The sequence below is a fragment of the Oncorhynchus mykiss genome, chromosome 18, assembly GCF_013265735.2.
Source record: "Oncorhynchus mykiss isolate Arlee chromosome 18, USDA_OmykA_1.1, whole genome shotgun sequence".
NCBI lineage: Eukaryota > Metazoa > Chordata > Actinopteri > Salmoniformes > Salmonidae > Oncorhynchus > Oncorhynchus mykiss.
Window position 1 is genome coordinate 17,004,505 of NC_048582.1, and position 19,435 is coordinate 17,023,939.

General features: G+C 45.2%; 2 protein-coding genes and 1 pseudogene across 15 annotated transcripts in view; 1 reads left to right on the forward strand and 2 right to left on the reverse strand.

The window, feature by feature from the left end:
* The first annotated feature begins 524 nt into the window (after positions 1 to 524).
* Positions 525 to 5,035, forward strand: LOC110495691 (unc-50 homolog (C. elegans)). Of its 2 annotated transcripts, none has more exons than XM_021571072.2 (6): positions 525 to 681; positions 1,332 to 1,600; positions 3,245 to 3,365; positions 3,538 to 3,677; positions 3,764 to 3,871; positions 4,596 to 5,035. In XM_021571072.2, the coding sequence occupies exons 1-6, from the start codon at positions 563 to 565 to the stop codon at positions 4,730 to 4,732; spliced, it is 894 nt and encodes a 297-aa protein (XP_021426747.2). In that variant the 5' UTR covers positions 525 to 562; the 3' UTR covers positions 4,733 to 5,035. The 2 variants fall into 2 exon arrangements, with proteins under 2 accessions (XP_021426747.2, XP_021426748.1); XM_021571073.2 differs by having other exon boundaries at positions 576 to 677.
* Positions 4,879 to 7,255, reverse strand: LOC118941063 (annotated as a pseudogene). The gene is made up of 4 exons (XR_005037335.1): positions 7,194 to 7,255; positions 6,207 to 6,246; positions 5,948 to 6,055; positions 4,879 to 5,682 (listed from the first exon to the last, which is right to left on the reverse strand). The product of XR_005037335.1 is annotated as an uncharacterized LOC118941063 (transcript).
* Positions 7,256 to 7,622: 367 nt separating this feature from the next.
* LOC110495689 (inositol polyphosphate-4-phosphatase type I A) overlaps positions 7,623 to 19,435 on the reverse strand; it is a 41,356-nt gene continuing 29,543 nt past the window's right edge. For 2 of the 12 annotated variants that reach the window (XM_036952072.1, XM_036952064.1), the window contains 9 exons: positions 19,064 to 19,370; positions 18,641 to 18,673; positions 18,161 to 18,333; positions 17,304 to 17,427; positions 16,958 to 17,225; positions 16,781 to 16,878; positions 16,557 to 16,669; positions 15,906 to 16,060; positions 7,623 to 9,842 (listed from right to left, as the gene is read on the reverse strand). In XM_036952072.1, the coding sequence (XP_036807967.1) occupies positions 9,710 to 9,842; positions 15,906 to 16,060; positions 16,557 to 16,669; positions 16,781 to 16,878; positions 16,958 to 17,225; positions 17,304 to 17,427; positions 18,161 to 18,333; positions 18,641 to 18,673; positions 19,064 to 19,370 (1,404 nt within the window). In that variant the 3' untranslated portion in view covers positions 7,623 to 9,709. Of the gene's footprint in view, positions 9,843 to 12,289; positions 14,720 to 15,905; positions 16,061 to 16,556; positions 16,670 to 16,780; positions 16,879 to 16,957; positions 17,226 to 17,303; positions 17,428 to 18,160; positions 18,334 to 18,640; positions 18,674 to 19,063; positions 19,371 to 19,435 lie in introns of those variants that run through there. The other 10 variants (XM_036952069.1, XM_036952068.1, XM_036952060.1 and 7 more) reach the window with 7 other exon arrangements.

Sequence of the window (19,435 nt, forward strand, 5' to 3'; positions counted from 1 at the left end):
TGAAAAAGGGACGTTTCTTTTTTTGCTGAGTTTACAAGACCAGGGGTCGCAGGAATGCCAAGAAGATCATCAGGGAGCCCAGCCACCCAAGCCATGCCCTGTTCTCCCTGCTTCAATCACTCAGAAGTGGGCAGTACAGGAGCATCATGGCAAAAACTGAAAGACTGGCCAATAGTTTCTACCCTCAGACCATCAGACTGCTGAATAGCCACCACTAGTCAGCTACCTGCACCCCGCTCCCCGCTCCCCCCTGCTACTCCATCTATGGACATTCGCCCCGCCCCCCAGTACTCCACTCATCGACATTTCTTGCATGTTGGAGCTCAAAGCCAAAGATTTTCACTCACACCTGCAACCCTGTACATGTGACTAATAAATACTCTGAATCACCTATGCTATACTGCTTTCACACGCATATTCATTATACTGTCCGCTTAATTTTAAAACACATGCAAAAATCCATATCTATTATTTTGGTTATGTCAGAGGGAGTGGTGATATGTTATGATAGATTGTACTACAACAAAGCTTGTTTAATTTCGTTTTGACTACAATTCCCAAGATGCAATGTCTAAGCGCCTCTTGGTCACTTACCGGAAGTTTCTACGTGTTCAGTTGTCCGGAAGAGCTATTTTTTACTGAGGAAAAGGAACTTTCTTCTAAAAATAGGAGGTTTAGTAGGTACGTTTATTCCAACATTCTTATCTCTGTTTGCAACTAAACCATACATTCTGTTGTAGTCTTGTCTAAGGTGCTACTAAGGCCAGCCAATTACATGTCAATCAAAGGGTCTATGCCACCGACCTAACGTCAGCTAGCCATAGCTAGCCACTTTGTTTAGTCTTACGTTTTGATATTCGCTGGCACAACTGACTTTAGTTTAAACAATATTGTTGGCAGGGAAAACCACAGTTTGCCAGCTGACGTTAGCTTTCAAGAGCCATCTAGCTAGCTACTACTAGTCTGTTAGCCTGGCATGTCAACAAAAATCTGAGCACAGTATATCACACTATCTGTCGTGACTGCTGGAGTGTGTTACAGACATATCAGATAGCTAGTAAGATGTCCAAACTAAACTACCGCAGACAGACTGACAGGATGGACAAGGTCATTTAGGAAATAATCAATGTGACTGTTGCAATGACTTAATGTAATTGCATGGTAAAAGTCATTATTGTACAGGTTCTTGGATGTTGACATAAGCTGACAGTACTGTGTCACCAGGTGAGGCCTATGCAGGGAGAAAGGGAAGACTGCACCTCCACTGTAAATCAAATTCTGTATATCTATGGCTCTGATTTGGTCATCGTGATGCTTCCTGTGTTTCCCAGCACTATGTTACCGACCACCTCGCCGCAGAACGGAAGCCTGAGCGCCCGCGATGCGGCACGCCACACAGCGGGCGCCAAGCGCTACAAATACCTGAGGAGGCTGCTGCACTTCAAAGCCATGGACTTTGAGTTTGCCGTGTGGCAGATGCTCTACCTGTTCACCTCCCCACAGAGAGTCTATCGTAACTTCCACTACAGGAAGCAGACCAAGGACCAGTGGGCCAGAGACGACCCTGCCTTCCTGGTGTTACTCAGCATCTGGCTCTGTGGTCAGTATCTTGGGTGTTTTTCACAGCAGTCGATCTTTAACAATCACCTGCCCTTTCTGAACAAGTGTGCTTTATAAAAACAAGGAGTGGGAACTGTGTAGCAATAGTTTGACCACTAAAATAACTTTTTGCAATTTAGAGAAAGTATAAATATGCACAACCCAACAAAAAGCAAAGCACCTTTAAAGCATCTTATTAAAGCTTTGACTAGAAATGAAGCAGCAACAGAAATCATTAACAAACTCAAAATAAGGCTTTCTTGTATAGGATGTAACCACCAATCAGACAGGAATGAATGTATCATTTGGAGTATTAATGCCTGGTTATGGGACCCTCTTTCCATTGGTCTCATCTCACATGTGATTAAAACAGATCAGAGACATAAAGAGTTTGTGATGAGACTGTGTAGTCTCAAATGTTTTGATGATCAGTTACTCCAAATGCTCGGCAGGTAGCCTAGTGGTTAGAGGGTTGGACTAGTAACCGGAAGGTTGCAAGATCGAATCCCCGAGCTGACGAGGTAAAAATCTGTCGTTCTAATAATACATTTAAAAAAATGATGAATGACTGAAAGAAATTGATAGTAAGAAGATTGGGAGCTGTTTTTGTTAGACTTATACAGTAAAATAAATAACAGACACAACACAGAGCTCCAGACAGTTTTACAACGGGTAACTAGCAATAGGCTGATGCTAAATATCTCAAACGAAGAGCATAATTTTTGGGACAAATCACTCGCTCAATGCTAAACCTCGTTTAGATCTATTATTGAATGATGTGGCTATTGAGCAAGTTGAGGAGATGAAACTGCCGGGTGTAACCCTAGATAGCAAGCTGTCATGGTCAAAACATATAGACTAGATGGTTGCTTAAATGGGAAGAAGTCTGTCCGTGATAGGGCGTTGCTCAGCCTTTTGACATCTGTCATCCAGACTGGTCCTACAGGCTCTAGTTTTGGAGCACCTGGACTACTGCCCAGTTGTGGCAAAGAAGGACATGGGTAAATTGCAGTTGGCCCAGAACAAAGCAGGCCGTATCTCACTTGGAGGGAAAGTGTCAGTAACATGCATGTCAGTCTCTCCTTTCTCAAAGTTGAGGAGAGATTGACTGCATCACTATTGGTCTTTGTGTGAGATATTGATGTGTTGAAGGTACCAAACTGTCTGTTCAAGCAGTTGTTACACAGTTCGGACACTAACCGGTACAACACAAGACATGCAAACAGAGGTCTCTTCACAGTCCCCAGGTCCAGAACAGAGGCTGGGAAACACACAGTATTAAATAGAGCCATGACGACATGGAACTCTCTGCCACCCCATGTAACTCAAGCTAGAAATAAAACCAGTTTAAAATAATAATAGCACACCTTACTGCGAAGAGAGACAGCCATTTTATATATCTTGTATTGCAACTTGCAATGTACTATGTATTAGACCTAGATATTATATGTACTGATATGTATGCTGTGTCATTTTAAATGCATGTATTTCAGTCCTTAACTATGCATTATGCCATGTTTTATGTGGACCCCAGGAAGAGGAGCTCATGCTTTTCCAGCAGCTAATTGGGATCCTAATAAATAACATCTTTCTGCTTTTGTCCTGTGGCTGTGGTTGACACCGGTCTCTCGTCCTCTGTGTGTAGTGTCCACAGTGGGCTTTGGGCTGGTGCTGGACATGGGCTTTGTGGAGACTCTGAAGCTGCTGCTGTGGGTGGTGTTCATAGACTGCATCGGCGTGGGCCTGCTCATCTCCACACTCATGTGGTGAGTAGAGATTTACAGAAAGAGCTAGATGGAATGGCTGGAAGCATCATATTGTGTGTATGTCTATCTGGTCCCTTCAGATACAGGGTAGAGGTTGTCTTCGGGCTGTGCAAATGTTGGTCCTTCCCCATGCTCTTCTAAAGGCCCTTTCCTGTCCGTGCTGTATCCCCAGGTTCATCACCAATAAGTACCTGCTGAAGCCGCCCAGTAAGGACTATGATGTAGAGTGGGGCTACGCATTCGATGTGCATCTCAATGCCTTCTACCCCCTGCTTGTCATCCTGCACTTCCTACAGCTCTTCTTTATAAACCGTGAGTGCAGACTTGTTATTACACATTTCTAACATGTTACGGTGTTATTTGTTGTAACGGTGTCTGATCTCTGCTGTTTGTTTCAGATATCGTAGTGATAAACTCAGACTGGTTCCTGGGGTACTTTGTAGGGAACAGTCTGTGGCTGACAGCCATCAGCTACTACCTATACATTACATTCCTGGGATACAACGGTGAGGCCCCCTATAACAGTTTTATCAGAGATGTTTTTATAATTTAACCAAGATAGACCACAGCCTGTCGTTTCCAATGGGAACAAATGAGTCATAGTGGGCAGAACAAGCAAGGAGGTGGGCATAGCCAAGCACGAGCTAGCGAGATCCTATTGGCCCGTTCTTGCAAACCTACTCTTAAGTGTCCATGTGCTATAACTCAATTCGCCTTTGCACTCCTAAACAATGTGTTTTTTTACGACTTTGGCAAAGGGTAAAGTCTACAAGACTTAGTCCACTCTGTTCATAAGATTCTCATTTTGGGAACAGAAAACTGTATTGAGATCAAATGTTTAAAAACTTGCAGAATGTCAGTCATCCTTCCTCTGCTGGCCACTGGGCTTTAGTTTACATTCCAGTCATTTAGCAGATGCTATTACAGGGGCAATTAGGGTTAAGTGCCTTGCTCAAGGGCATAGACAGATTTCCCCCACCTAATCGGCTCAGGGATTCAAACCAGGGCCCTTTCGGTTACTGTCCCAATGCTCGTAACCACTAGGCTACCTGCCGCTTCCTCTCACTGCCATATTTGGTAGTGAGTGGAAATGACAAGCGGATGCTACACATTTATTTGTTCTGTGGTTTTATTCACCTTTAAGGGGGTGAAACCATCAGACTCTCTAACAATGGTTACGTCTACCAACTGTATATTTACCCCGGTTCCTCTCTCGCTGTCCCTCCTCAGCATTGCCCCAACTGCAGAACACAGTGGTTCTGCTCTACCCCTTCGCCCTGCTAGTTCTCCTCTACATCCTCTCTCTCTCCCTGGGATGGAACTTCACCAAGGGCCTCTGCTGGTTCTACAAGTACCGCGTCCAGTAGACACTAGTCAGGACCAGAGCCCACAGACAGTCAGGTGGCTCTGAGGACTCATGGACAATGTTTTCATTCTGGAATGTGATTGGATGGGGTGATGCAGTTTTGTATACTTTGTAAATAATACTTTGGCTGTAAGATACAAATTGTGGTTTGTTTTTATTTTTTATTTTAAACATGACGTACTGAAAAGCTTGTTTATTGAAGAGAAAGAAGTAATGAAAAGTGGTGAATTTGTATTTCAATTGGACTAAGGGGCGTTTCTCTGAGTACATTCCTGGGCACTTTCAATAAAGAGGCTTTACTTCATCCCCCTTTTCATTAACAGGAAAGAAATGCAATCTAAAACAACTGATATCACTCATGGACATTTGCTGTTGACCTCATAATATATATATATATATATAGTAAGACAACTGTAAAATATTTATTTCCTGATAAAGTAAAATGGTGATTCAGAACATAATGGTAAGTCAAAACAGACACATCCACCACCTCAAACTGTCTCCCTCTTATCAAGATCTTTACGAAGAGTGGAATTTGAGCCCTCCCCTATAATTTTGTAAAAATAAACAATTGAAAGAAATATGGGACAGCGGTATAGGTGTAGTTCCCTTATTACTTCAGGGAGTCCATCAACATCTCCTTGAAGCTCTCCAGGTCCACTGTCCTCATGATGACAACTTGGTGCTCCTTCTCCAGGACCATCATGCCCCGGGTGTAGGTCCCCTGAAGCTCCACCGTAACCGCCACCGGCTGACACCCACACGAAACCGTCATTGATGGCTGCCGCCATGGCGTACGAGTCGCACGACAAAACCCGGGCCAGCAGTCATCTCCCGTTGGTAGCGAGCACAAGTGGCCACGGTGTGTTTGAAGATGCTCTTCACGAAGCGGGCCTTGTCTGAGTCCCGGGCCTTGTCCGAGTCCCGGGCCAGCCAGTTGTCACAGAATGACTGCAGGGTGCAGATTAGAGACGGATTGGATAATTGGGTTTGGAGAAAAGACTAATCAATTTGCTCAAACAAAATGTAATATCTTTGTAAAAAGGCTGCAAGAGATATTTTGATAGTAATGAATTGTCTAAGTAAGCCAGTGGCTGCATCTCAATAATTAAAAGTGGCCACCTCTCCTTGTCTCATTTCCTCCCATCTGCTCTGATGTGAGAGCTGGACCAATGCTTAGTCTGAAAAGGTAGATGACCAGAACCTGTGGTCTTACCCATGGTAGCTTGTTCTCACAGCAGAACTCACAGGTAGCGATGTAGGTTGGACAGAAGAAGCGGTTCAGGACGATGTAAGCAGCCTCCGGGTCGGCAGCAAAGTTGAACTCTGCACACACAAATAACAATATCCAAGAAACATATGAAATTATATAAATAATAACGTAACATCCTACCAGGTCAATTGACTGTATGACAAAGTATGTTGATAACAAGTCCCTAGGCCTATGTAAATTGCATTATAGACAAAGCCCTTACAGTCAGTGTTGCCTCCCATGATGAAGAGACCTTTGAGTTTCTGAGGGAGGGTGGGGTCAATCTTCACTGCAAGGGCCAGGTTGGTCAACGGGCCATAGCTACCAGGCACACCTAGACAGAAACAACACTGAGTCAATCCAGACATCTACTATGAAGGGACAAAAAATGCCCTTAACACCTTGGCAACAAAGCACTAGACCTCGTTATAAACTGGTCCTCAATATCTCAAACTAAGAGCACTGTATTCATTAAGTGCTAGACCTCAGCTAGACCTCAGCTGAATCTGGTAATGAATGGTGTGGCTGTTGAACAAGTTGAGACTAAATTACTTGGAGTTACCTTAGATTGTAAACTGTCATGGTCAAAAATATAGATTCAATAGTTATAAAGATGGGGAGAGGTCTAGCCGCAATACAGAGATGCTCTGCTTTTTTGACACCACTCCAAAATACAATTTCTGCAGGCTCTAGTTTTGTCTAGTCTTAATTATTGTCCAGCCGTTTGACTTTTTCAATTGTTCTTGCGTCGCGGCGGTAAAACTGGACAAAATTCTCATTTTCGAATGCGGTGAGCGCATTATTAAAGTCTGTATAATTTGAGTATGTCGACCCAACATTAAGAGAAGCCATTGCTCTGCGCGAAATAAAGACGTCCGTTCCCGTAACCGCAGCCACTACTATAGAGTTCTTCTTATTCCCCCCTTTTTGTTCGTTCTTCAGTGTGCAAACCAGATGTTGAGTGCATTACTGCCACCGTTTGGACTGGAGTGTGATCGAGAGTAATAGACCACATGAATGCCAAGGCTGTATTCGTAGCAGACTGTGTAGTTCTCCAAAACATTTTCCTAACTCAGTCAAACGTATTAAAACACCAAATCTTTGGACATATCCTGAACAGTGGAGGAAAATATGTATATATTCCAGAGATGTTTTAGTCAAAATAAAGTGTGTCAAATATTAATGATTAAATAAAAATAAACCCAATTACCTCCACCTCTGGAAACGAGACGCTGATCTCCATAGTGTGCCGTATGCCAATGGGGCTGCCATTGTCTTCAAGTAGCACTGTATTTTAGGAATCAAAATGTGTTGAACCTGGTTTCTTTCTAGTTGTGACTATGAGTACGTCTTTGGATCACACCACAGACATTATAACTGGCTTCATATCTCTACAGCTTTGCTACTGTATAACAAGTGGCATCTTGCAGAGAACAAAAAAAAAATCCTAGTAAACAGACACAAGGTCTTTTGTTTTACTGTGGCTGTGACCTGGCTGGATGACATTTCACTCTAGCTGGAGTCACCCAGAGAAGATTCTGGAATACAATGAATTGCAGCAATGAGAAGAACGGAACATTCCAACACCCAACATCTTGATGTAAACTTTCAAGTCTTCCATTACAAAGACAAAAACAAAGACGTTGAACATTATTTTATTAGCGTCAGATATTGATGAAAGCTTCATCTAAAGCAACAGTCAGGCCTATACAGATATCCTCTTTGTGCAGGATACAAGATATGCTCATTACAATAGAAAGAAATACAAATCCAATCCCAACACTTATTGAATTATACCCTATAGTATAGTACATAAATGCAAAATAAAGTCTGCAGATAGTAAAATATGTTTCCAATAATACTAAAAATATTTATGAGCATGAAAGACACTAGAGTAAACAATACAATAAATGTACACAAACTGCATCTCAGTTGAGTTTATGGGTCGTGTGCAGTACAGAAGTGCCTGTTGAAAAGCAAACATATGTGAAGCTTTGCTACATACACACACACACACATATGACTCATTTGTAGGGTCAAGTCTCCTCTGGCTCAATTGTGTATCAAATTGCAATCTCATTAAATGTTGCAAAACAGAAAGTCAACATTGCCGCTCGGTGGTGAAAATAGACATGACAAATCTGTTGTTGTTGAGCAGCACAGTTTCCAGATTAACGTACAATGTAACTCCCATACCAATAACATTCTACTGACTATTTTACCCTGGTCAACAACGCCTGCCAACAAGACAATCCTAAAATAACAGTGCAACAAATGCAGAAAATGATTTTAAAGAAAAGTGCTTCTTGGGTATTTAAATGGTTTCCTACTGGCCTTTATTTTAAGTAATCTACTCGATTTCCTTTACAAGTCAATCTTATAATGTGTTATGTTTCATTTGCTACCCTCAAACCCAACCTTTTCCAGAAATTAACTTGGAAAAAGAGGGAAGTGGATCTTTCTAGAACATTCATAGCTTTTTCCATATTCCTCTAAGTCTTAAAGGAATAGTTCAGGATTTTGGCAATGAGGCCCTCTTTGTGCTAAGCTAGTTAGCATTGGCTCGCGAAACTCCAGCTAACTTCACCCGACTCCCGGGTGAACTCGTGCCAAAATCCCAAACTATCCCTTTAAGACAGTGCTAAGACTTCACAGTGAGCTGCCAGATAATGCCACACAGCTAAATCCATTCACAATCACAACCCTTCATTTGGCAAAGAAGTTAAACGCAGGCTTTACAGATATGAAAAGGGAAACAGGACATACGCGTCAGACACTGAAAGCACTGGTTGGTCTTGGGTTGCCATTGCAGTCGGTGGGACGTCTCTCTACAGGGTTTCTTAAACTATGGGTCGGGTTCCAAAGTGGGCCCTGGGCATGCAAGAGGTGGGTCGTGAGTTATGAGAATACATCTCTAATCACGCACTATTTCGTCTTCATTTGGGTCACTGGTGAACCATTTGGGTCACAGGAGGATGGTCAATTTCTTATTCAGTTCTGGAGCTGAAACCATTGAAAGATCCCCTGCTCTACAGGATTAGATTACTGCTAAATCCACGTGGGGAAGGAATCCTTCATCAAGTCCATCAGACTAGCTTGACTTCCACAATGTGTAGTCCATACGTAAAACACTACCTAAATAAGAACTCTGAAATGCATAGGCTCTGGCCAATGATGCCAACCAAATGTACGAATCCCAGTTTACATGTTAACTATGGGTTGAGAGACACGACTTTGAACATAGTCAGCATGAAGTAGCATCGTCCCAGGATGAACGTTTGGTGACCTATAGATGGCCTGAGGCTCTGAAAAGAACTAAAAGTCATCACTGTGTATAATGGTAAAGAATCAGTGACCGTCTTTTCAGGAAAACGACCTCCTTGCTGTATCTTGACTACTCTAAAAATGTGATGTAACCAGACAGTGTTGTCACTAGTCCCACCTGACTTATCTACAACTTCAGAACAATCTAGAAAGGTATGCATGTGAGGTCTGAATAAATGGTATATCGTTTCTCAACCAGTAGTGGTTTGGCATTTTCCCCATTCCATAGTTTTTGCTATTCTTCTTTGAAATGGAAAATATGCATTGATTCAGTGCACAGGCATTTACCACAGGACCTCCGCAACTACCGTAGGTTGAAGACCATCTAACCATTGATTCATTTTTTTTATGCTGCCATTGTTGTTGCTGTCCCTATTACAATAGAATAGATTATGATCCAAATCAAGTGTCAACCTTCCCAAACGTTCCGTCGGGGGGCCTGTAATGTTTGGGGAAGGCCTTGAGCTGCAGACAGTTAAAAGCATACTTGCGACATCCCACGTTCTTCATGGTATTCTCCCGTCTGCAGCCCTCACTGGGAAAAAGGAGGAGGAGGGGAGGGGGGGCAAGCACAGAGAGAGAGGATGACAGCAAAGTGAAGAAAACAAAACAAAAAAGGGCTTGTGTTAAAAGACAATGAGAAACCCAAAAACCAACCAACACATTGACGCCACTGTCAAAGAAACATGGGGGCAACAGCTAAAGCGAACGGACAGATTGTCCTGGGAAATATCGGGATGTTGTTGGAGGGAGCGGTACAGAACTCTAATACTGTGTACAGAAGACCTGCTTTCTAGATAGAGTTACGAGCACCACAGATAAAGTGAAACAAGAGCAATAGCAAAACGCACAGACTTAAATGTTCTACATTCTAATTTCAATGCAACAGTTCCATTCCTGTGAAAACAAACAACTATTCAAATACTCTATAGTGAAGTATACACCTTCTCCTCTGATACATTTGGCATGACCTTTATTATATAACAACATTAAAGCTGATTCTTTGGGCTGCTGACTAATTGACTGCTATTGCACTTTCCAGAGAGAAGCATTAGAGAGAACGGGAGAAAAGTCTACTATTTCAGAGAGAAGCAGAGAGAAAGGGAGAAACGCAAACGATTTCAGAGAGAAAGGGAGAAAGGCATGCTATTTCAGAGAGAAAGGCAAACTATTTCAGAGAGAAAGGGAGAAAGGCATACCATTTCAGAGAGAAAGGGAGAAACGCAAACAATTTCAGAGAGACTGGGAGAAACGCATACCATTTCATAGAGAACCAGAAAGGGAGAAAAGTCTATTTCAGAGAGAACCAGAGAAAGGGAAAAACACATACCATTTCATAGAGAACCAGAAAGACAGAAAAGTCTATTTCAGAGAGAAGCATTAGAGAGAAAGGGAGAAACGCATACTACTTCAGAGAGAAGGGGAGAAAGGATAGTATTTCAGAGCATACTCATAAATGGTTATCCAAGCAACCCTGATATTGGGTTGGAACTTGGCAAAGTACCAGACAAGGGTTAATACAATGATATCTGGAACAGCAACTAGAATTTCTCCCTCTCATTATAAAGTGACACCTGCATGACGATGATGTAATCACATCAAACTTTCCAGGGTAGCCTAGTGGCAGGGTAGCCTAGTGGTTAGAGCGTTGGACTAGTAACCGGAAGGTTGTGAGTTCAAACCCCCGAGCTGACAAGGTACAAATCTGTCGTTCTGCCCCTGAACAGGCAGTTAACCCACTGTTCCCAGGCCGTCATTGAAAATAAGAATTTGTTCTTAACTGACTTGCCTGGTTAAATAAAGGTAAAAAAATAAAAATATATTTAGCAAACGTGAGCATTTAGACATACAAGCATGAAAATATAATGCAACGCAATATAAATATATTCTCTATAGTCAAAAGCACTAAGGAATTCAAGAGAAACAGAAAATTAAAACTTGAGAATTGAGTCAAGAACTTGGGTTTTAGTTGGAATATTCCTGGATTTAGCATCACTATGGTTACAACATGTTTAACGCAGTGGTTTCTTCATCAGAATTAAATACACCAGCAGAACCAACTGCCACCAGCATATTCTGCAATTCTCTACAACTTTAGAATGGGCTCCTAATTGCATGTATCCCCAGAACGGAGCAATCCAAATCTGTTCATAGGACTTACTGGGTGACAAGCTTCTGTAGTATCATTACCAACCAGCAGGGCGAGCTATTTCACATTTGGTTGAGGCAAACGCCATCCTAACATTGTACATACTGGGATTGCGTCTTAAACAGAGCCCTATTCCCTATATAGTACACCACTTTGACCAGGACCTATAGGGCACTACGTAGGGAATAGTGTGCCATTTGGGACAGAACTTGGGTGCTGTTCTCATGGAGCACATTTTCCCCTGGCTGTCCCTCGGCTCTCTCCCCTGGCTGTCCCTCGGCTCTCTCCCCTGGCTGTCCCTCGGCTCTCTCCCCTGGCTGTCCCTCGGCTCTCTCCCCTGGCTGTCCCTCGGCTCTCTCCCCTGGCTGTCCCTCGGCTCTCTCCCCTGGCTGTCCCTCGGCTCTCTCCCCTGGCTGTCCCTCGGCTCTCTCCCCTGGCTGTCCCTCGGCTCTCCCCCCTGGCTGTCCCTCGGCTCTCTCCCCTGGCTGTCCCTCGGCTCTCTCCCCTGGCTGTCCCTCGGCTCTCTCCCCTGGCTGTCCCTCGGCTCTCTCCCCTGGCTGTCCCTCGGCTCTCTCCCCTGGCTGTCCCTCGGCTCTCTCCCCTGGCTGTCCCTCGGCTCTCTCCCCTGGCTGTCCCTCGACTCTCTCCCCTGGCTGTCCCTCGACTCTCCGTCCCTCGGCTCTCTCCCCTGGCTGTCCCTCGGCTCTCTCCCCTGGCTGTCCCTCGGCTCTCTCCCCTGGCTGTCCCTCGGCTCTCTCCCCTGGCTGTCCCTCGGCTCTCTCCCCTGGCTGTCCCTCGGCTCTCCGTCCCTCGGCTCTCTCCCCTGGCTGTCCCTCGGCTCTCCCCCCTGGCTGTCCCTCGGCTCTCTCCCCTGGCTGTCCCTCGGCTCTCTCCCCTGGCTGTCCCTCGACTCTCCGTCCCTCGGCTCTCTCCCCTGGCTTTCAGTCAGATGGTGTTTTCATGGGACAATAGAGGTAGTTCTACACCAGCATACTTATCAATAGATGATCTGATTTTATACATTTCTATTATTTACAATATGGATTTACAAGATTGAAAAAGTAAATACTGTAGAATACTGAGAAATAAATACTGCATGTACGTATTTGTTGATAATGTAAAACAGTAACATTGCACAAAATCAGTAAAAATAATAAACCTCTGAATATTCAAAACCAAACCAATGAACTAACATAAATACACCATTAAACCCAGCCTAGCTCTCATACCAGTCACACAGGTGAGAGGCCTTTAAGAAGCTTGCATAAAGCTCAACCAACAAGGACAAAATAATCCCTCCAGTTTTCCATTGTGGGGGTCGAGGAGTTGGAAATGAGGGGTGGAGGGGATGTAAGACAAGCGTGACAATCTCACAGGGGAGGCTATTTTGGGACGGATGGTCCATTTCTTTAATAGGTCACTTTAGATTGGATTGAGTGTGGCCGTCTTGGGACGTAACACAGCACTGAAGACAGGTATTATACTGATTCAAACGGAGAGAGGCTATGGGGCTGGAAAACGATAATACCATTAGTCTACATATTAATGAGTGCATATACCATTACATGGCTAATCATGTTTTTATGGGACTAGATAGCAACTACTGTATATGATAATGGTGCGTGGACTCTCTCGGCAGAGACCAGGAAGTCCAGAGTGCAAGGCTTGGAAGTAACCCAAAGAGTCTGATATCAAATCTCCCTTTCTAGGGCACTTCTCTGTGGAAGCGGGATGGATTTGGGCTGCTGGGAGATCTGGAAGTAATACTTTGACCTGGAATACAGATCCAAGACCTGTATCTACCATCTGAGACCTGGCTAAAACATTTGGCACAACAAGCATGGGCTGTGTCTCAAATCATCCCCTATATTTAGTGCACTACTGGTCAGAGGTAGTGCATCATTTGGTGGTAGGGAGCCATTTGAGGTTCGCCCATGTACATTCTTTTCATCTTCTCTGTCATTTCCCTAGAACTGCAACCCATATAGGTTCTCAAACAAAGAACCAATTCATATATACAAACTCTATAGTAAATAGGAAACTTGGTACAGACATGAAATCTTATATCAACTAAAAAATAAACACTTTGGAAAAACTACACTGCATAATCAAACAAGCCAACAAAGCTCCCCTGAAATATCATACATTCCCAGAATTGGCCAATTCAAATTGCTCCGACCAAGATGAAACTGTGTCAATTGGCAAGACAAGCGGATAACCTTCATTAAGATGACAACGTTGATACAAAAGTGCATTGGCTTAAAGTGAAAGTGGACACAAGTCTCTCCTGCTGTAAGAGTAGGAAGGCCTGAGGAACAACAACAAAATGGCCACCAGATCAAAACAACATCAGCTTGATATTGCATGGCCAAGCCATCCCTTGGCTTATGCTGTATGCAAACCTTATGGAAGACGTAAACGTCAAGCAAGCCAGAACATTTGCATGACTGAAAATAAGCTCTGTGCAAAACCAAAGGATCCATGGCATCATATCATCATAATAGCATGGTTATAGTCATGTCATGAGTTGGGAAGCGGCATTATAAATACTCAAGGACAACTGGGACAAAACTTCCATTAAATTCAGCTAAAACTTCTTACCGGCTATATTTCACAAAGTTTCTCTCCATACTCTGTTTTTGATTGTTGTAAAACAATGGGTGTTAAACTGAGAAATATGTCAGGACATTGACAGTAACAGTCTCATACAGTACTGCACATAGACCTTTAGACCAGCCTCCTGCTCTGACTGGATTGGTTAGGACAGAGAGCAGGGCAGGAGGAGTGCTCGCTGCCCATTAGGTGGAACAGCTGGCAGTTTAGCCGAGTGACGCACATAAAGTCCAGTCAGGTACACACGGTCTGCCCTCGGCCAATCAGAGGGTTCTCCCGGCTGAGCTCCAGACAGACTGACAGAGCGACTGACTCCCTGTCTTCCATCTTGACTGACAAACTAACTTTTTGCCTTTCTTCCTGACCGACTGACTGACTGACTGACTGACACACTGGGGGGAACGGGCAGAGAGAAGAGGTGAGTAGAGGTCGAGAGTAGGTGGGGCTGGGTGGCAGAGGGGCTGTGCCTTCAGCTGCAGCGGAGCTTGGCCAGGAAGTAGGCGACGCTGAGGAACAGCCAGACGACCAGCAGGTTGGGGCTGAGGGCCAGCAGGGGCAGGGAGTACAGCAGGCTGGGGTCCAGCCTGAAATCCCGCACAGGCAACAGGCCACTCAGGTTCTTCTGGGTGACCCCCTCCCTGGTCCCAATGCTGCGGAGAGGGGGAGGGAGGAGAAGCCGGGGCCAAAAAGTACAGGTGGCATGGATGGATGGATGGATAGATGGATAGATGGATGGATGGATGGACACATGCATTGGGACAGGGATGAAGTGGCCAATAAGAGTGGAGGAGATGGTAATACACAATATGAATGATATGTGGTGGCCATGATCAGCCATGGATAACAAAGAGAGATACCAGTGATGGTGCAGGTGGGGTGTGATAACATTAGGGCCACAGCCAGTGGAATGGAACGTGAAAAGACCCATTCAGCCAGAAACAAATCCCAAACAAGAAACACCCCAAATTAAAAATGGATAAAGGAAATCATTCCAAAAAAAAAGGGAAACGTTAGACAAATACATTGTCATAAAAGAGGAAGAGAAAGAGAGAAAGGAGAAAATTAAGATAAATGTTCTGCATCTTTAGGAAAGAAACAATCAAGAGGTAAGAAGAGAAGACAGTGATGATTCTCCATGTTCATACCACAGACAACAGATATGGGGAGGGGGGGGGGGGGGGTAGGGGGGGTTGTGCTCCAATCCATTTCATTTCAGTTAAGTCATTGAATTTGGATTCACTTCCTGAATAGCAGGTGGGGGGGGGGGGGGGGGGGGGGGGGGTATGCCAGCCTCAAGACATGCACCTAAAATTCCCCATACCAAATAGGAACAGGAAGTGGGCAGGTGAAGAGAGGAGTGAGAGACCATGCAGGGAGCTGCAGGACAGAATGGCATTACTACCCAACAGATCTTTCACATAACCTACTGTACTCTACAGGGCTCCTGTTCTGGGAGTCGTCACATCCTTACACAAGGTTTCTGTTCCTTCTACCCTCCTTCACTTCATCTAGCCCTTCTCATCTTCTCAGCAAGCAGTGTCAGAGAACAGGGGGATGGGGTTGGAGGAGAGCTGGATAGGGGGATGATGTGGGGGTATGGAAAGCGAGCTCTGTCATCATGGGGGAGCATTCTCCACAAACTGTCTGGACAGACTGTCAAGCAGATGCTGCGTGAGGAACCAATGCTGAATTACAGAGAATTAAAATATAACTTTTATATATTTTATTATTTTTAAATGGGGGAGAGGAGACCTTGTAGTTGGCACTATCCCAGCATATGGAGCGAGCAATATGTGTGCGTTTCCTTTTAGTTCAGGCAGTGGGCTGGACACCTACCTGCGCATGCAGTCGAGGGCCTGGGAGAAGACCTGTGGGGCCATGCCATGTTCGTGCTGTAGGATCAGACACTGCTCCAGGGTGACGGACATGGCCGTGCGGTCCTTAGCACTCTTACAGCTGGTGAAACGCACACCGTTCAGACGACGACAGATCTGGGGAGGAGAGATACCAGGAAATAATAGACAGCAGGCTGCTCACTACAGAATTATTATTCAGGCCTGCTCTGGACCCTCATTAGTAACATCCATACAGAAGGAAATGGACTGGACCCTCATTAGTAACATCCATACAGAAGGAAATGGACTGGACCCTCATTAGTAACATCCATACAGAAGGAAATGGACTGGACCCTCATTAGTAACATCCATACAGAAGGAAATTGACTGGATCCTCATTAGTAACATCCATACAGAAGGAAATGGACTGGACCCTCATTAGTAACATCCATACAGAAGGAAATTGACTGGACCCTCATTAGTAACATCCATACAGAAGGAAATGGACTGGACCCTCATTAGTAACATCCATACAGAAGGAAATGGACTGGACCCTCATTAGTAACATCCATACAGAAGGAAATGGACTGGACTCGAAAGGATCATCTCCAATAATTCATTAATGGACCTGCAGCGAAAAAAATGGGCCTACCTCTGCTGCCTGCCACAGGATGTCTACGTTCTTGTTCTTCCTGGCGTGGACGTTCTGTCCCAGGAACCTCAGCAGCTCTGGTAGACACGTCTGGGAACGGGACCTGGGCAGGCCTGAGACCAGGAGAGAGGGGTGTTATAGGTTACATCTTAACAATATTCTCCATATAGGGCCATTTACTTCAGGTAGGACCATATAGGGCCATTTACTTCATGGTGACTTACAGTCCTCAGGTAGGACCTCCTTGAACTGTTGATAGTAGGAGTTGAGTCTGGCCAGACTCTCTAGGTTAATGATCTCCTGCAGAGACGTGTCTCCAAACCTGTCACAAACAGGAGACATGTCAACAATACAGGGACATCACCACTTCATCCCTCCATCATTCCTTCCCCCCCGCTCACTTCTCTGCCAGCGTCTGCTGTTCGTTGATTCCCACGTTAAAGAGCACCGGCTGGACGCGCAGCAGCATGCCGTTCTGGATCTCCCTCGGCAACGCGTCAAACATGGTCTCCGGCAACGGGATGCGGACGTTGAAGCCGTCCCGGTTGCCAGTGATGACCGGCAGCATGTCGGGGGAGGAGCTGGAGGTTGCCTGGGTCACCTTGAAGGTAACGTTCCGTAGGTCCATGATGCCAACCGACATGTCCTCCAACATGGACAGCTCCTCGCCTGGGAGGTGGGAGGTATGTGAGAGAGTGAACAATCATTAAACAGAGAGAGAGAATGAGAGAGGAGAGTGTACTTTACCGTAGGTGCTGAGCAGAGACTCAAACTGGGCCAGCAGGCCAATGGTGTAGAGCTGCCTGAGGAAGCCATCGTCACGGAGACAGTTCCTCAGCTTGATGATGAAGCCACAGATGAGGGCAGTGAGCTGGAGACAGATATTAACATAAACACTGAGTATACAAAACATTAGGAACACCTGCTCTTTCCATGACACTGGCCAGGTGAAAGTGAAGTGATCCCTTATTGATCACTTGTTAAATCCAATTCAATCCGTGTAGATGAAGGGGAGGAGACAGGTTAAAGAAGGATTTTTAAGCATTGGGACATGGATTGTGTATGTGTGCCATACAGAGGGTGGATGGGCGAGACAAAACACTGAAGTGCCTTTGAACGGGGTAAGGTAGTAGGTGTCAGGCACACCGGTTTGAGTGTGTCAAGAACTACAACGCTGCTGGGTTTTTCACATTCAACAGTTTCCCGTGTGTATCAAGGATGGTCCACCACTAAAATGCCATACAGCCAACTTGACAACTGTGGGAAGTGTTGGAGTCAACACGGGCCAGCATCCCTGTTGAACACTTTTGACACCTTGTAGTCCATGCCCTGACGAATTGAGACTTATGAGGGCAAAGGGTGGGAGGGGGGGGGTGCAACTCAATATTAGGAATTGTTCCTAATTTTGGTATACTCAGTTAATATTAACAATCAACATTCACTTCAACGTCACATACATTATTTATTTACACACATTATACCTCACTGCTTGTGTGTCTGTATGTATGCGCACATGTGTGTTTGCAAATGGGTGCACATGCACACACGTGTATGCATCTGCGTGTGTGCGCACGTCAGTATGTGTGGATGTGTCCTGTGCTGACCGTCTGGCAGAAGACCACGTCTCGTCTGTACTGCAGGGAGAGGTCCATGGCGATGGTAGGAGCACTGTCCTGCATCAACAGGAACACCATGGAGCTCTTAGCCTTGTCACTCATCATAGCCACACACTCGGTCAGCGTGGTGAGGAGAGGGTACAGGGCCTCGCTCCACTCCCCTGGGCCAGACACGCAGTAACAAAAACAGTAACACACACACACACACAGTAACACACACTATGTACTCTTCTGCATTGAAAGCATCCTGAGACCCTTAAACTGCTGCTGCAACTCCTTCATATAATGTGAGACAATAACATGTGACAACACATTGGCCTTTAAGTCCTTCATCTCTGATAAGGTACTAGAAACAGAGGTGTCATACAGACGGTGATATATAGAGCTAGACGAAGCAGTGGCACTGAGCTGGGCTGCAGCTAGAAGCAGTCAGAGAGACAGAAGCTGGGGAGAGGACAGAGCTCTTACCTGGGAAAGCCTCCTCGCCACTGGGGCTGCCATCTGGAAGGGGTGGAGGTGCCACATGCATGGTTAGGGAGCACCACCAGCAACATGGCAGACAGCACACAGTACAGTAAGCACATAATAAGCTAGATGGCTACAGTACGTAGGCTGAGCTGGCACATAGGAGGCCACAGCAACGGGACTTTGGCTGGCCTCCAGAATACAACAAGCACTGACAGACCTACCTAACACAGAGAAAAATGAACCATTCACACATAGGAAATACATCTTTGGAATGTTTAAGAACAAAATACTGCACAAAAACAAGGTAGACCAATTCTAATAGGTTGAGATATGATGAATATGATAGCAGTATGATGAGAGGACAAATGTGCATGACAAAGCTAAAAAGCAAGTGAAGTGAAGTAAGAAAGGAAAGAAACCTACATGGGTTTTTGTCAGGGCTGGGTGGGCATGCATGAGTCAGATTCAGGGTGAGAGCAGGCAGGAGGGAGGATGATGATGATGGGGGGGAAGGTAGTGATGATGAAGGCTCCTCCTGGGTCATGCATTCAGGGTTGATCCAGAATGCCCTGGTACTCTGGTTACCTTTCTTACTGCTGCCGCCCTGCTGGTGGCCTGGGGTAGTGTCCCCCTGGCTGCTGTCGGCAGGCAGACGGTCCTTCTGAAGGAGTTTGTCCACCCGCTGGATAATACACTCCAGACTCTTGTCTACATTTAGCCACACCTTCTCCTGGGGGGAGGGAATGAAGAGGGGAGGAGGAACACAAAAGAGAAGTACAGTGTAGGGGAAGGGAG

Excerpts from the sequence above, each read along its gene's own strand:
- LOC110495691 (XM_021571072.2), top strand. The coding sequence starts at position 563 with ATGCAATGTCTAAGCGCCTCTTGGTCACTTACCGGAAGTTTCTACGTG. Across the intron at positions 3,366-3,537 it reads CTCATCTCCACACTCATGTG|GTTCATCACCAATAAGTACC; the intron begins GTGAGTAGAGAT and ends CTGTATCCCCAG. Across the intron at positions 3,678-3,763 it reads ACAGCTCTTCTTTATAAACC|ATATCGTAGTGATAAACTCA; the intron begins GTGAGTGCAGAC and ends TGTTTGTTTCAG.